The sequence below is a fragment of the Mytilus californianus genome, unplaced genomic scaffold (assembly GCF_021869535.1).
Source record: "Mytilus californianus isolate M0D057914Y unplaced genomic scaffold, xbMytCali1.0.p SCAF_2, whole genome shotgun sequence".
Lineage (NCBI taxonomy): Eukaryota > Metazoa > Mollusca > Bivalvia > Mytilida > Mytilidae > Mytilus > Mytilus californianus.
Genome location: NW_026262668.1, coordinates 16880872 through 16897954, shown reverse-complemented (window position 1 = coordinate 16897954; position 17083 = coordinate 16880872). Strand labels below are relative to the sequence as shown.

Here is a 17083-nt window from a genome sequence, read left to right as displayed (position 1 = left end):
TAATTTTTTTTCAAGCAGTCACTGAACCATGAAAATGAGGTAAAGGACAATGGACATATGACAGACGGAAACTTCGTAACATAAGGTATCTGCATACAAGGTTTGAAGCATTCAGGTCTTCTACCGTCTGAAATATAAAGCTTTATACAAATGGTTTACATTACCGCAACCGGATAGTAATGCATATGTCTCGCATACTGTGACTTTTGTCACAGGAGAGACAAAAATAGGCACATGTTCATGCTTGTCAACAAAAGAATTTATTAGTTAAATGATAATTAATTAAAGAAGACTATGTTTTCTTAAAACATAGATATTGTCAATCCTTAGGCTATCACCACACAACAAAAACAAAACAATGATTCAGTAAAATATGAATAAACTGAAGATCAAACTCAAACTGAAATTGTGGCTAACATAAATGTCTCAATGTTTTAAGAAAGTAAAGAAGTCATTTTAATGTTAACCAAAAAATTAAGAAATCCAAAGCATAAATAACAAAAGTTAAAACTAACCTCAAACAGTGCTAAGTGGTTAATTAAAAATGTGAAAAAAAAATTTGGTAGTGGAATAACAAATTTAATGGAAACTTAACTTTTGGCTTTTTATGCTCTTTCATGGTGAATTTTTAAGAATAAATAAAAAAATAATGTTTAATTGTCCAACAAATTATGTAAACAGCAAATCAGTTGTAAGAATAATGTTAACCAAAGGACACTATCTTTTCTTGATAATTTCCACCAATATGGACAGAGATTGAAAAAAGCTTTCTTAAAAATCAAACTAAACCTGAAAGAACTTGTCTATCAGATTACACTAAAATTCCTACATATTATGTAAAATAAATTTTAAAAAATCATTGGCGTCAATTACTGACAGGAAACTACATGTTTGGTATTTCCCAAAATTCTAAAAATTGCCTTAAAATCAAATAGATTTGGTTAGAGTATTTTCAATTTTTTACAAGGAAAATTCTACTTTGGAATTTTGAATGGCAAAGGGTAAAAGTTATTTTTTTCAAGACAATACTGTTGAAGGTAGATTTGTTACAGAAAAAAACTTTACAGGCATGGGCATCTGCCACACACATAAAATGTAAAAACCAAATTCCTCCATCTGCATTAGTAGCCTCTTGTAATGTTGGTCATTTCTCCAAGCATCTTTGGTTGCCTTGTGTTTTGCAGGCAAAATGTTTTTCAATGATTTTAAATGGTCACCAAATATGGGTACCAATTTAATGAGAGTCACTAAATTAAGATATTTGAGCTGCTCTTTGATCTTGTTAGATGTAATACAAAATTACGACGACAACTGTATTGAAAATTACATAAATGTTGTATCATCGTAATTAGTTTTGTGGCTTGAGCGAGCTTCAAACAGATCTCTAATCAACTGTGCCTTTTCTTGTTCAAGTTGTGTGATTTTATCACTTTTCTGACTGATTTCCTACAAATATAGAATTTGTTCACCATTATAACAGTAGTTATGGCTATTTTGATCATTTTCCCATAAATACTCACACTGTGGATTCATTCTTATTCTTTGGATACCAATTTTTGTGGATTTAATGGGTATAGGTTATCCACAATTTAAATATTCAATGAAGTACAAATTTTCTATTGGCATATATGCAGACTTAGTCAAAACCAACAAATCAATATCCAAAAAAATACTATATTTCCTGAATCAACAAAATTTTGTATCCACAAAAATAAATGAATCCACAGTACTTGATTTCTTAGTTTTGACAAATTTTGCACACAAGACCACATGAATTTTGAATAATTCTAAAATACATGCTTTACCTATATCCACGAAACTAACTTAATTATTTCAGTTGAATAATAATGAATCTGCAATATAATCCTTTTTATTAAATCATTAAGTGACTCTAAAAATTAAATTTTGATACTAGATACATTTCTTCCTAGTTAACTGCAATGCTGAGAGATAAAGTGAAACAATTATTATTATTGCTACAACTTATTCTCTGTTACTGTGACATTTGGTTTGTAGTAATGTGGTATTTTAACCTCTATAAAAATGATAATCATTGTATTCTGAGGTAATGATTAAATTTAATTTTCATCTTACAGTAGCTATTAAAGCATTGCCAAAAACCAGTATTTGCTACTGTGAATGATAAGCTAGCAGTTTGTTTCAAAATTTCAGTCAATTCAGGATTAAAGAATTACTTGTTAGAGAGAACTTTAAGTATTGGCTTTGGTTGTCATTGTAAATTATTCTCTACTGGCCTTTTTGAAAAATCATAAGAATGGTGTTAAACTTTAAATTTCTTATAATAAAGCTATGGATTTTCAGATTCTCTTAAAGACAAGTTACATTTTAATAGTACAATTGTCTTCATTGTCAAAACTGTCTTTTGTCAAAACTGTAATTTCTGTGTCATTTGGTCTCTTGTGGAGAGTTGTCTCATTGGCAATCATACAACATCTTCTTTTTATATTTACCTTTGTTAACTGTTTATTTTGACCTTTGACAACTTTAATGGTACTTTGCAACTGATGATTAGTAGAGGTCATAGCAAGGTTCATATGGAGTGGAAAACCCTGCAAATCACAATCACATACATGTTATATTAAGAAATAAACCCCATGTATTATCTAATGGGTATTTAGACAATTGTATTATTTAACATCATCAGTGCCTTTAACTATCTAACTTTGTATAACACTTGGCCATTACATCAAATTAGTTTATGTGTAATGAAATCGTTTGATTTGTCTTTAGCTCATAGATATCTCATCTCCCAAGTCATGATAAAAATATTTTTCAATGCAATAGTTTCACTAATAAAGGGGGATAACTCTTGTGGTAAGTGTAGTTTCAACTGGTACCATACAATAAACAGGATGTAAAATGTTCCAATTTTTTTTCTAAAAATTCAATTGTGTTGAAAGAAAAGAAAGTTAAATTTAAAAGAAAGGGTCTTTATTTTACTGTGATGAATGGAGTCTTGAAATAATTTTTGCATAAAAAAAATGCAATATCTTTGTATTAGAATTATTACTGGAAAAACATTGATTATATTCCAACATTTTGGATTTTAAATTGTGTTTCACAAGTTGGGGTACAGTTAAGAATACCTCTATACACTAAAACATTGCCTTTGTCATCAATAAACATATATGAATATTTTTTCAGCTATGACCTTACAGTAAGAGCTATGAATTTGTGACAAATAAATACCTTTTCACTACTGTCTACAAGTGTTTTAATTTGATGATTCACTTCAGCTATTCTAGCTTTTTCAAAATTCATTCTCTCTTGCATTGCCTCTAAATTGTAGTCCTGAAAAATATAATTTCTAATATATAATATATATGTAGGACTCTGAACCGTGATGGTACTCCAAGCTGTGATAGTTAAGCTGAAGTGCGATGGTCCTACTGAAGTGCGATGGTCCACGCTAAAGTGCATTGGTTAACACGCTGAAGTGCTATGGTATCATTGTGACGCTAACTTGTTGTTAGATACACTGAAATGCGCTGGTGGGTACACTGAAGTGCGATGGTCTAACTGTGACGTTGTGTATACTAGCTAAATGTGATGGTTTAAAGTGAAATCCCAATTCAATGTGGCGGTGTAGTGGTTAGCATGCTAGCCTCACATTTGGAAAATCGGGTTTTGTTTCTGGCCAGTTAAAACCAAAGACTTTAATTTTTAATTTGCTAATTATTCGCTTAGCACACAACAGTATGGAGTCAGAAAATAGACTGGTGGGCTCAGATAAAGTAAAATGGATTCGAGTTAGAGGACAGATTTTTTTGGCCTAACCAATTGCAGAAGATTAATACTGTAAACACAATATAATTACTAGGATTGCATGTTTTCTTACAAAGCAGAATTCATCTCAAGAATACAACAAAAAAATAAATGTGGATAGTGTCCACATGTGGACACAGATGATGCCCCCCTTGCATATCATATAGTTATAAAGGGACATAACTGAAGAAAGGTAAAAGTGACGCTACCCAAATTTGAACTTGATCTGAGTTTTGTGGTAATAAGCATTGTGTGTAAGTCTCATAACATTTGGTTGAGGCTAACTTAAGTAAAGAACAGAAACTAAAAATTCAGCAACTTTTCTATTTGTAAACACGCATAACTCTAGAACGTTTGTGTATAAGTTTTATAACATTTGGTTGAGACAAACTAAAGTTAGAGAACGGAAACAAAATATTCAACAATTTTTAAGTTTATACAGGGACATAACTCAAGAATGGTAAAAGTGTCACCACCAAATTTCGTACTTAATCTGTATTATGTAGTAATAAGCATTGTGTATAAGTTTCATAACATTTTGTTGAGGCAAACTAAAGTTAGAAAACAGAAACAAAAAAATTTGTACTTGATCTTAGTTTTGTGTGGTAATGAATATTGTGTATAGGTTTCATAATGTTTGGTTGGGGCAAACTTAAGTTACAGAATGGAAACTAAAAATTTTGCAATCTTTCGATTTATAAAGGGGCATAACTCAATAATGATCAGTGGAAGTAAAAATTAAACATTGCATTGTATAAAGCATTGATTGTAGTTGATTCAACTATAATCATGTACAAAGGTAGATAACTCCATTTTAAAAAATTAATTTGATATTTAGACGAAAATAAAATTTTTGCAAAGTTTCCATTTAAAGGGGCATAACTCTAGAACGGTTAAAGTGATGCCACCAAAATTCAAACTTGATCTGTGTTTTGTGGGAATAAGCATTGTGTATAAGTTTCATAACATTTGGTTGAGACAAACTTAAGTAAGAGAACGGAAACTAAAAATTTTGCCATTTTTTCCATTTATAAAGGTGCATAACTCTAGAACGTTTAAAGTGATCCACCAAAATTCAAACTTGATCTGTGTTTTGTGGTAATAAGCATTGTGTATAAGTTTCATAACATTTGGTTGAGGCAAACTTAAATTAGAGAACATAAACTAAAAATTTTGCAATTTTTCCATTTATAAAGGGGCATAACTCTAGAAAAGTTAAAGTGACGCACCAAAATTCAAACTTGATCTGTGTTTTGTGGTAATAAACATTGTGTATAAGTTTCATAACATTTGGTTGAGGCAAACTAAAGTTAGAAAACAGAAACAAAAAAATTTGTACTTGATCTTAGTTTTGTGTGGTAATGAATATTGTGTATAGGTTTCATAATGTTTGGTTGGGGCAAACTTAAGTTACAGAATGGAAACTAAAAATTTTGCAATCTTTCGATTTATAAAGGGGCATAACTCAATAATGATCAGTGGAAGTAAAAATTAAACATTGCATTGTATAAAGCATTGATTGTAGTTGATTCAACTATAATCATGTACAAAGGTAGATAACTCCATTTTAAAAAATTAATTTGATATTTAGACGAAAATAAAATTTTTGCAAAGTTTCCATTTAAAGGGGCATAACTCTAGAACGGTTAAAGTGATGCCACCAAAATTCAAACTTGATCTGTGTTTTGTGGGAATAAGCATTGTGTATAAGTTTCATAACATTTGGTTGAGACAAACTTAAGTAAGAGAACGGAAACTAAAAATTTTGCCATTTTTTCCATTTATAAAGGTGCATAACTCTAGAACGTTTAAAGTGATCCACCAAAATTCAAACTTGATCTGTGTTTTGTGGTAATAAGCATTGTGTATAAGTTTCATAACATTTGGTTGAGGCAAACTTAAATTAGAGAACATAAACTAAAAATTTTGCAATTTTTCCATTTATAAAGGGGCATAACTCTAGAAAAGTTAAAGTGACGCACCAAAATTCAAACTTGATCTGTGTTTTGTGGTAATAAACATTGTGTATAAGTTTCATAACATTTGGTTGAGGCAAACTCAAGTTAGAGAACGGAAACCAATTTTGGTACGATGGACAAGGGTAAAACTTTTAAATGCCCCCACCGCTACGTCGGGGGCATAATTATCGCTACTTGATATAACGAAAAACATTGCTAACAATCAATTTTATTTTATTATTAAGTTGTCCACACAAAATCATGTGATGTATATATACTTGAAATAAAGTCATAATTAATATTAAGATAAAGACATTTTATTTGTCGTACAAAACGTTTGCAGCATACATTAAACATGCTTCCGACACTGGTTAGCCCATCTGCAGACCAAGATAATCTTTAAGCCGCCTTGTTCCCCATGGTTTGCTGTCTGACTTAGTTTTTCATATTTTTGTAACCTCCAACTCTAATGCTCAAAACTGTACAGGACTAGAATCGTTCGTTTCATTCTGTTACCTTTCCTTTGTACGCATGAAACCTTCATCTACAAATCTTATTCTCCTGCCTGAGATCAATTTAGTTTAATAACGTTGCATTTGAAAATGTCACAATATCCAAACGTCATGCAAAGCCATCGCACTTCAGCGAAAGGACCATCACACTTCGGCATAGACCATCACACTTCAGCGTGACCATTGCACCTCCGAGTCCTACATATATAATACATCATTTTTAACTAGTCAGGAATCTAGACCTGTCTTATTTGTTATTTGTTAAAGTATTTATGTCACTGCACCATGTCCTGATGTGACATGTGACATTTATTTAAAGAATGACTGTAATATTTTTTCTGTCTATGAAGAAATAACATAAGCAAGAATGTGTCCATAGTACACAGATGCCCCACTTGCACTATCATTTTCTATGTTCAGTGGACCGAGAAATTGGGATCAAAACTCTTATTTGGCATTTAAAAAAGATCATATCATAGGGAACATGTGTACTAAGTTCCAAGTTGATTGGACTTCAACTTCATCAAAAACTACCTTAACCAAAAACTTTAACCTGAAGCGGGACAGACGGACGGACAGACGAACAGACAAAAAAACATAATGCCCCTAGGTGAGGCATAAAAATGTGGTGCACACTGAATAACCCACGTAGCGGGTTATTTAAAAGTGTGCACCACATTTTTTAGGTTATTTCGAATAGACACAAAAAATATTACAGTCTTTCCTTATAATTTAATTCTAAATTCCATTTTTAAGGAGTTAATTTTGAAAAAAAAAAACGTTGGTGACATCACAGTCACATGACAAAATTATGTCTATGAGCTGATAGACAAAATACTTTCAGCCAATCAGAAGACGTGTTATTATGATGTAAAAGCTGATTATGACCACATTCACCTGAAAATTTAAAGTAGTAGGTTTCTTAATGGCCATACTTGGCCTCAATTATTAAGTTCAATGTCTCAAGATAAAAAATGTTTTAAGTTGGTGTAAAAGACATATGAGAAATGTAAATAGAACTTTTTTGTCCAAGCTTTTATTTTAAAGCATTGATTTTTACATCCAAATAGGCCAAAAATAGAGATTTTTGCAAAGTTTGACAAAATTGTACAAGATCTCAACCAAATCAAGGCGTAGGAAACAAAGATCGCAGACGTTGACAAACTAAATATCCAATTCAGATATGTAATATATTATAACAATCATTAATGAAAAGATCATTTTTGTTGACGCATGCGCTCTTTGTTTCCTGTCCAATACAATTAATAGAAATTTACCTGTTTTCATTGAATTTTTGTGGAAAATCAAAATGAGTGGTATTTGTGAGGTCATGAATTGAGCGCAAGTACATAAATTTTTAACAAAAAGACATATTTTCTATCTAGATTCTAGTCATTGTAATAGCTATGATTCAATGTGATATAAGTTAAAAAAGCCTAATTTGAAATTGTAGCTTGAAATAGGAGCCATTTTAGGGCCTTATTAAATGTACTCTTTAACAATCACAATTTAACCTAAGGGTTTTTCATGCTCAACAAAGACGAAACAAATCATTCATATTCCAATATCATCGTAATCTTCTCAAAGGTTTCCCAAAAATGCCTATCATTGAGCAATTCAAATAAGTGTAAAAAAGAGAAAAAGGAGGAACAATTCCTGGAAACTTTGATTTAACCTATTTTTATTCCTGGAAACTTTGATTTAACCTGTTTTTCTTCTGTTTTTATCGAATATTGAAAAGTGTAAAATAACTTGAATAAGTGACTGATTGATTCTTGGTTCCTTGATGTCCGGAAGCAAATATTTCATGAAAAGAACAAATTTACAAAATAGGATCAGAGATTGGTCATCATTTTGCTATACAACAGCTTTCAAACCTACACATAGAGTTGTTGTTTTAGCTCTGTTTTCGAGCAATTTAGAGTCTAACATATAAGCTGTGTCAGATAGAAAAGTGCGAGTATACATGTACATTTATAAAACTTTGATTGATTTTGGAACATTCAAATACAAAATGTACAAAATAAAAGATGAAGTTTGATCTGTTTTGTAGGGTTCTTTTAACAACAAAATTTTCGAACAGTTCTAGACTTTCCGTAGATTTTTTTTGAACCCGAAATAGGTTAACAGATGTATTGATATTGATTTACATAAGGTTGTTTTCTATTGGACACAGCTCATACCTAGTGTACATGCATCTCTAATCACGGGCAGTTATTGCCCCAATAAATTTACAATTTTGTCCTCTATTTTATTTTTGTTCACAAGGTGCCTATTATCATAAAAAAAAACATAAAATGTGGCCTTTTTTCAATTCTTAAAAATACTACACTCTGGCGACTACAAATGTACCTACATTATGTGAAGTTTTGCCGACATATTTCTGCTTTTCTTCCATTAAGTTAATCTGTTTTAGATACCACAGACGAGCTTTGTCTATCATGGCTAACCCCTGAATTAATATTTGTTTTTCTTCATCTAACTGCTTGGCTCTTTTTATCTGCAATAAAATGATCAAAAAGTATTATTTTTACATGTGAATTTGATTGTTTTGGTTTTTTTCAATCTTCTTTCAATTTTTGCTGTTATGACATTCTTAGGTTCTTTTACACTAGCCAAGCATCTATGTGACCTGAATCCAATAGGCAGGTGTTAAATTACTCGATGCAGTGTTTTTACAGTCAAGGTAGCATGATGAATACCAGAAAAACTGTCAGAATGTCATTCAGATGTCTTCTTATCACATGAACAACCATCATCTTCACACAGGCTCGTTCAGGGTTGCTTTGAGGTTAAAAAGGCCTGAAAGTTCTGAAAACAGTCTGTCAGACATCAGAGTATAATATTAGACTACACACAGACCTGCATCAAGTAATTGTATTTGTAGGACTTTCAATAGTTCTGTGGATAAACAAACAAATCAATACTCTTATCTTTCATCAAATAAATGTTATATTAAATACCACTTTCATAGAACTAAGACTCTTGAGTAATTAATAACTATTTTTCTAAAACTAGAATAAAAAAACTGTCAGTCAACATAATATAAAGCCACATCAATGTGACAATGGTTTCTTCTCTAGCAATGAACTTCTAATGAAATACACAATATATACATTAGTAGGAGTTCATAATAACAAATAAATGGATGTGTACTGATTGATATTTTAGTCTTAGATGATCTACCTGACTTTTTTATTAGTTGTTATTGGCTTTGAACTAGCTTTCAGTAACTTTGAGTACTTTCAGATCTGTACTTTGTGTCTTCTGGGTTTTTGTTAGGTTTTTTGTGTGCTTTGTATTGATCTAATGAGTTATTAATAAGCCCTTTTCAAATGATTTTTATAGTTTGTTCTTATGTCTTGTGCTGTTACACCACTGTCCCAGGTTAGGGCGAGGGTTTGGCACAAGCCAATATGTCCAACCCCGCCACATTATATATGTATATAAAAATAAGGAAATGTGGTATAATTGCCAATGAGACAACTATCAAACAGAACGTGAATATAAGCAATTATAGGGCACTGTATAGCCTTCAAAAATGAGAAAAACCCATACTGCATAGTCAGCTAAAAAAAGGCCCTAACAAGTCATATGACAATACAATTCAAACGAGAAAACTAACAGCCTAATTCATAACAAAACAATTTACAAAAAAACAAAAATGACAGACATGAACCAAGGACAACAACTGAACTAATGGCTCCTGACTTAGGACAGGCACATAAAGTTGTGGCTGGGTTAAACATGTTTGTGAGCACTCAACCCTCCAAATGCAATTGGCTTAATTTGTGTTTGTTATATATAAATGTTTATTATTTTTGTTACAAGCTTTCTATAATATTTCATGTCAATAAATATTTGATTTTGAATTAAAATAAGAATCTATAACTTTTACCATGTTAGAGTCTACTCCACTTGATAATGTATGTCGTCTTGCAGAATCTCGTCTCTTAATACTGGATGGATGACTAGAAGTTGTGGGACCATGGTCTGATGCATTTAACTGGGCAATATTTACTGAAAAATTAACAATACATGTAAATACTGTATTATCTTGTCTGCCTTGAATTTAGTACATATGTAACACTCAGAAACGTGTCCATCCCCTCAAACGTGTCCGATTCCCCCAAACGTGTCCACATGACGTCGCTGAACTTCAAAACATGCCTAGTTGCTAAAGGGCGCCAAAACGTGTTATGTTTATGAGCGCCCAATTGTGTCCATTTTATTAAAAAGGCCAAACGTGTCCGGTTCATATGAAACTCTAAGGTCTCCCTTTTAAAAGCACAGAAACCAGTTCTGCATGAAGCAGGTCGTGCATTACCCTCATACATTACAAATACATTTAGGCATCATCGGACAATATTAGTACAATAGAATTCACCTAGTAAACTAGGATTTAAACTGTACAAAACTAATAACTTGCAATGTTTATGGTTTTTTTTTCTAAATATGCATGTCATATTTGCCACTGGACATTAAGCAATAAACAGTCAATAGTTAAGTATGTGTTGCAAATGCGTAAAATAAATAACCGGCGTTGAACAAATTAATGCTAATAAATGACCACTTTATTAACAGTGAACCACTGGGAAAACTAACAAGATAAAATGTATTAAATGTTTAATTGTGAAATACCTCTATGTGAACTTCAAAACAATGATTATTATATTGATAAAAAATAAATAAAACCGCTGCAAGTATAAATAACTTTTTATTGTGCGATTTTTTTTTAACCTGGTGTCTATTTATATGAAAGCAGAAGTCACTGTGCACAATGTAGCATGTCTTGGACATTTATCTATAAGGTCTACTACACCTTTCCTCTAGATTTCTGTGGGTAGCTACTTAGACTTTTTAAGAATACAACCGTACCCGAAGTCTTTCATCGTATCCCACGCCATTGCATTGCCGTAAACGTATTTGACTTCACGGAGTAATATTGGCGCTTAAAGTTTTAAGACGTTCTAGCGTTTTCATCTGGACACGTTTTGGCGAATAACAATTATCGGACACGTTAAGGGATGTGAAATCGGACACAATTGTGCGATTTATGATTTGAAGGACACGTTTAGGCGAAGTAGACACGTTTGGGGGAATCGGACACGTTTTGGGGGATGGACACGTTTGGGAGTGTTACACATATATACAGAAATATAACTTTAAATTTTTCAATGCATACCCATTGGTATAATAACAACATTTATTAATACAGTGTGATTATTGATGTTAAAGATTCGATCATTGTTACTATATTAGTATCTTCCAATCCTTGTGTAACCTTTAATTGAAAAGTAGATTTGCACATTATGCAAAGTTCAGGCCATTAAATCACCTCTATGTATTAGAAGTTGGAACCAATCTAATTAAAATTCTTTCTCTACAATACCGGCCTGAGGTAGAGACCATTTCAATGTGGAGGTTGAAAAGTTTGTATCACTGGAAAATTTGTAAGGCATGATATATATATAGATCTGTGTAGTCATTTTCTCATTCAAATATTGAGCTATGATTTTACACATATATACACATGCATATAAACCATGTGGTATACTGTGGTTGTCTCTATTTCTATTTCTTATTATAGATATCTTACAAGTAGATTTAATGCTCTGTGTTATATCAATATTTGATCGATTGGTGTTTAATGCCACTTTCAGCACTATTGTGCTATTTTGTGGCAGTATGTTTGTATTGTTTGAGGAAACTGGAATGCCCATAGAGAACCACAAACCTTTCAGTAGGAAAACTAACAATCTTGTCAATTAAGATTAGAGTTGATTGCACCTGCCATGTGTGGGATTCAAACTCGCACGCTAGAAGTGATACAGTAGTTTGAATACCTACATGTAGACCACTCGACCACTAAGTCCTCATCAATATTTGATTTGTTATCATCATATATATTTACACCTGTACTCATGGTTTTTCTAATTTTTTGCCTTTAAAGGTACAATACATTTGTAGGTTAAGTTAATGCTGAAGATATACTTACCTACTGCTTAATAATATCCATGATTACACTTTAAGATTTTCAAATTCTTACCATATATTTCATTCTGGGCAGAACTTTGTTCCGGAGACTTTGAATCAATTGTAGATTTGTCTTTAGATTGCTGTATTCCATGCATTCGTTGCTGCCAATTTTTAAGTTCACTTATAATCCTTTTACTTGTGTTTCCTCTAGGTGGAATCTTTGGAGGCAGTTCAGACTGGGTCTTTTGTGGAGATCGATCTGGTCTTGGAGGTGGTGCTGACTGTGCATTTTGATATCCTTCCCTGCGATATGATTTTTCACTCTTCTGTTCACGATTTGTGGGATTTTTCCACGCCGGAGTTGGAATGTGACCATGTACATTATTTGGCGGAACTGTGGCAGTTGGGTTAACATTCTGAGGTCTTTGGTTTGACAAATTTTGTAAGATATTTGGATTCGTCCTTTCATCATAATTGTTCTTTGAATTTATTGGGTCTGGTGACAGTGATGTACTTGTTAATTTTTGTCTGGTATGTCGCTGTCTGTATTGTAAATTTGAATTTTGTGGGCCCTGACTTGGAAGTTTATTTCTTTGGTTGTCTTTGTAATCAATGTTCTCTTTTTCATTGACCGGATTGCTATTCGGTTTGGTTTTACTTGTCAACAGTGCTAACTTTAGCCCTGATACAAAGCGTTCAAAGCTAAGATAACCATTTGGTGGTACGACTTTTCTTAGTGCATCTGTAACTCCACTTGGGAGCCCTTTCACGCCTTCTTCGTGCCATCTGGTTTCAATATCTTGAAGCCTAACATAGCCACATTTTTTCTCATCTAATATATCGAATAAAGTTCTTAAAGAGGATAAAAATTGTCTTGGTAGACCGTCTGTACTATTCCAAGCTTCTATGCTGGTCATTGTGTTTACCTGTGCCCAGTCTCACCTGTAATCTGGTACCCGTGACCTTTTAGTTTTAATGTAGGCACTAGGTAATACGACTCCGGTACCAGTCTATATCATTTGACTTTTAGCTCCGACTTCTAAATTGAATTTTGATTGGTTAAAAAAAAGGTTATCTTAAAATAATTTCTGTAAAGTTCGAGCCGCCAAAATTTTGAATGTCTTGTACGTAATCTTCACGTACTTTTGATCTCATACACATTATCGCTATTTGTACGCCATTACTGGACATCACAAAAAAGTGTTTTTCATGAACAATCTATGCACGACTTGTAGCTTGGGTAACTTATAGCAAGGTGACCCATACATTTTATTAATTTTTTTTTAAAGAATGTTATTATATGTCTGGTAAAATCTACATTTTGGGTCAGAGACATTACAATTTTTATTATCAATGTTAATAATTTTCGCAATTTTGGCAGAAACTAATAGATAAGGAGAAATAATAATTCAAAACTGTTCAGTCAACAAATAAGATAGACCGTCTGTGTATTATATATGTCTCTGATCCATGTTACATCTGGTGATCAATTTATTTGGCAATCGCCAATGGCAGTCAGCAGGGTTTAAGTACATCAGTTGTTCGACCTGTTAGTGTTAGTCAAATGCGTTTTGTTAAAATATACTTTTCACTTTTTGGTCTTTTGGAAAATGTTGTTTGTGCTGTATTTAGACCCCTCTACCAAGAAATTTGTTTTACATGCACACGTATTTATAAAAATTGCGGTTTTTATCCAACGCAATCATAGGTTTGAACGTTGTTTTCAATTTAGACTTGTTTATTTGTCTCTGATATATATAAGTCAACAATGACGAATTTGTCAATTTATCGACTCCCTCTAGATGTAATTGATCTTAATTAAAGACGATTTTTACCATTGTTTTTGTGTTATATGAGGGTCTAGACGGGGGTCCTTCATTTCTGTATTTTGTAATTTTTAGGCTATTTTTCTCTATTCCTTATACTTTTTGCCTATTATTCTCTATTCTTTGTATTTCAGCAACTCGTTATTCTTTATTCTTTATTTTTTTGGTCCATTTTTCTCTATTCTTTATATTTTTTGCCCATTATTCTCTATTCTGTAAACCCCCTTCCACGCCCTCTTATATTTTATTTTTTGCAGAAACTGTTATAGATAGAAATTGTATATTCCGAAGCTGCACACAACTCCTTACAAATATAGATGTATATATCTTCAAGCCCGATTGTTTCACTACTAAACTATCTATTCTAGTTACTAGTACACTTGGTACAATAAAAAACCTGGTAATAAATTGTTCAAATAAGGCCTTTGGAGTGTCAAAAATTCGTTGGAAGTACTTGATAAATTGCATGCTTATATTAGTGATTTCGAATCTGTTCAAAGTTTTGATTTTTCTACCTTATATACCACGTTGCCTCATAATCTTATTAAGAAAAAATTCACACACCTGATTAAATGGGCATTTAAAAAGTCGGAATGCGAATATATATGTTCAAACTCTTTTATGTCATTTTTTAGTAACAACAAACAAAAGAACTATGTCAATTGGACCTGCTTTGATACTATAACTGCCCTTGAATTTTTATTAGATAACATTTTTGTTCGCTATGGAGATTCCGTATATCGTCAGGTTATCGGAATTCCCATGGGGACTAACTGTGCACCACTTATTGCGGACCTGTTTCTGTATTGTTATGAGTTACAATTTATGACTAAAATCAGCAAAGACCCATCGAAACAACATCTGATCCAAAAATTTAATAACACTTTTAGATATTTAGATGATATATTGGCTCTCAATAATGACGACTTCAGTATGTACACTAAAGAGATTTATCCTGCAGAACTGACTTTAAATAAAGCTAATACTAATGATATCTTTATCTTTAACGGGAAGCTTCATACCAAAATTTATGATAAAAGAGATGATTTTTCATTTCCTATTGTTAATTATCCATTTTTAGATGGTGACGTTCCCTTGTCGCCATCTTATGGTATTTATATATCTCAACTTGTTCGATTCGCTCGTGTATGTAACAACGTATTTGATTTCAACGAAAGAAATCTCTGTATTACTGAAAAATTATTACACTAGGGTTTTCGATATCACAAACTAGTCTAAACATTTACTAAATTTTATCATCGGTACAAGGACATCATTCGAAAATATAAATCAACATGCAGACATCTTATACGTTCAGGTATTTCACATCCAATATTTTATGGTAATATTCTTTACAAAGCACAAAAATGTCGGCATTCACCTCAAAAGCTAACCAAACCTTTGAACAGACTTATTCGGAAAGGATATAGTTACGATACTGTTGTCAAGTCATTAAGAATTGCATATTTTGGTATTAATATTGATTCACTCTTAGGGTCTTTGCATCGGAAATAAACACATGTATTGTAAAACCAGTTGTTGGCATGATACGGGTTATGTTCTTCTCATATATTTTATGATGGAATAATACTAAACCCCTAACGGGAGGGATTGTACTTGATTTTCATATGATGAAGACATAATCTTTCAATCAGTTTAATTGAGGTCTGGAGCTGGCATGTCAGTAACTGCTAGTAGTCCTTTGTTCATTTATGTATCATTGTCATTTTGCTTAGTTTCTTGTGTTACCTATTCTGACATCGGACTCGGGCTTCTTTTGAACTGACTTTTACTGTGCGTATTGCTATGTGTTTATTTATTCTACATTGGCTAGAGGTATAGGGGGAGGGCTGAGATCTCACAAAACATGTTTAATCCCGCCGCATTTTTGCGCCTGTCCCAAGTCAGGAGCCTCTGGCCTTTGTTAGTCTTGTATGTTTTTTAATTTTAGTTCATTTATATGTTTTGGAGTTTAATGTGACGTCCATTTTCACTGAACTAGTACACAATTTTATTTAGGGGCCAGCTGAGGACCATATAAGGGTGCGGGATTTTCTCGCTGCGTTGAAGACCCATTGGTGGCTTTTGGCTGTTGTCTGCTCTTTGGTCGGGTTGTTGTCTGCTCTTTGGTCGGGTTGTTGTCTGCTCTTTGGTCGGGTTGTTGTCTGCTCTTTGGTAGGGTTGTTGTCTCTTTGATATATTCCCCATTTCGATTCTCAATTTTATGTTCAGTATTATAAGATCTTCAAATAATTCAACTTGGCAGAAATTTTCCATTGACTCCTTATTTGTGTAATCACTCTAAAAGACGATTTTAACCCATGCACTTTTACAATTTTGCAACATGGCCGAAATTGCCGGTCAATTGACTCGTTAAAGGAGTTAAATGCCCTTGCCTAGCTATTATCTCGAAACTATATAATAGATAGTTTGAAACTTAAAGGGGCATTAGCTGTCAAATTTATGTTCACCGATTTGACCCAATTTCTCATATTTGATTCATAACATACTAAAACGTATATCCAAATTACAAAAAGTCTAAAATAAACAATTAACAATGCATGGAATCGATAATATGTATCCTCATTTCATGTATTTTTTTGTCTAGATGCTAAGAAATCATCTAATTAACTATCGTGATTACCTACGAAGACTGTCGACGCTCATATATATCGATATAAACATAAATATAAATAGATAGAAACCACGTGCAATTGGATTTTTCTATATCTGTTTGATTTCATAGCATAGGTCAAAAAGTATGTTTAACATCGTTTTTACCTGTACAAGAATAATGTTTTGTGGATCGAATCAGTCAACCAAATGGTTCATCCTTGTTTCACTTTCAATGTTGACATTTTTTTCCTTTTAATAGCGGAATACGTGCGTAACCCATCTCTGGCTAAGGGGTTACATTGGAGGTCACATGAATATGGAACTCAGTATTAAACTAGTAATAGTGGTTATATTAGTATAATAGTCCCAGCATGAGTACGGATTTAATGAGGTCGAATTATTCCAT

At 32.5% G+C, this 17083-nt stretch overlaps 1 protein-coding gene across 1 annotated transcript; it reads right to left on the bottom strand.

Moving 5' to 3' along the window:
- Nucleotides 1–438: 438 nt before the first annotated feature.
- Nucleotides 439–13249, bottom strand: LOC127729357 (uncharacterized). Its single transcript, XM_052237131.1, has 6 exons — nucleotides 12306–13249; nucleotides 10155–10276; nucleotides 8613–8756; nucleotides 3211–3312; nucleotides 2472–2570; nucleotides 439–1446 (listed from the first exon to the last, which is right to left on the bottom strand). The coding sequence occupies exons 1-6, from the start codon at nucleotides 13150–13152 to the stop codon at nucleotides 1324–1326; spliced, it is 1437 nt and encodes a 478-aa protein (XP_052093091.1). The 5' UTR covers nucleotides 13153–13249; the 3' UTR covers nucleotides 439–1323.
- Nucleotides 13250–17083: the final 3834 nt, after the last annotated feature.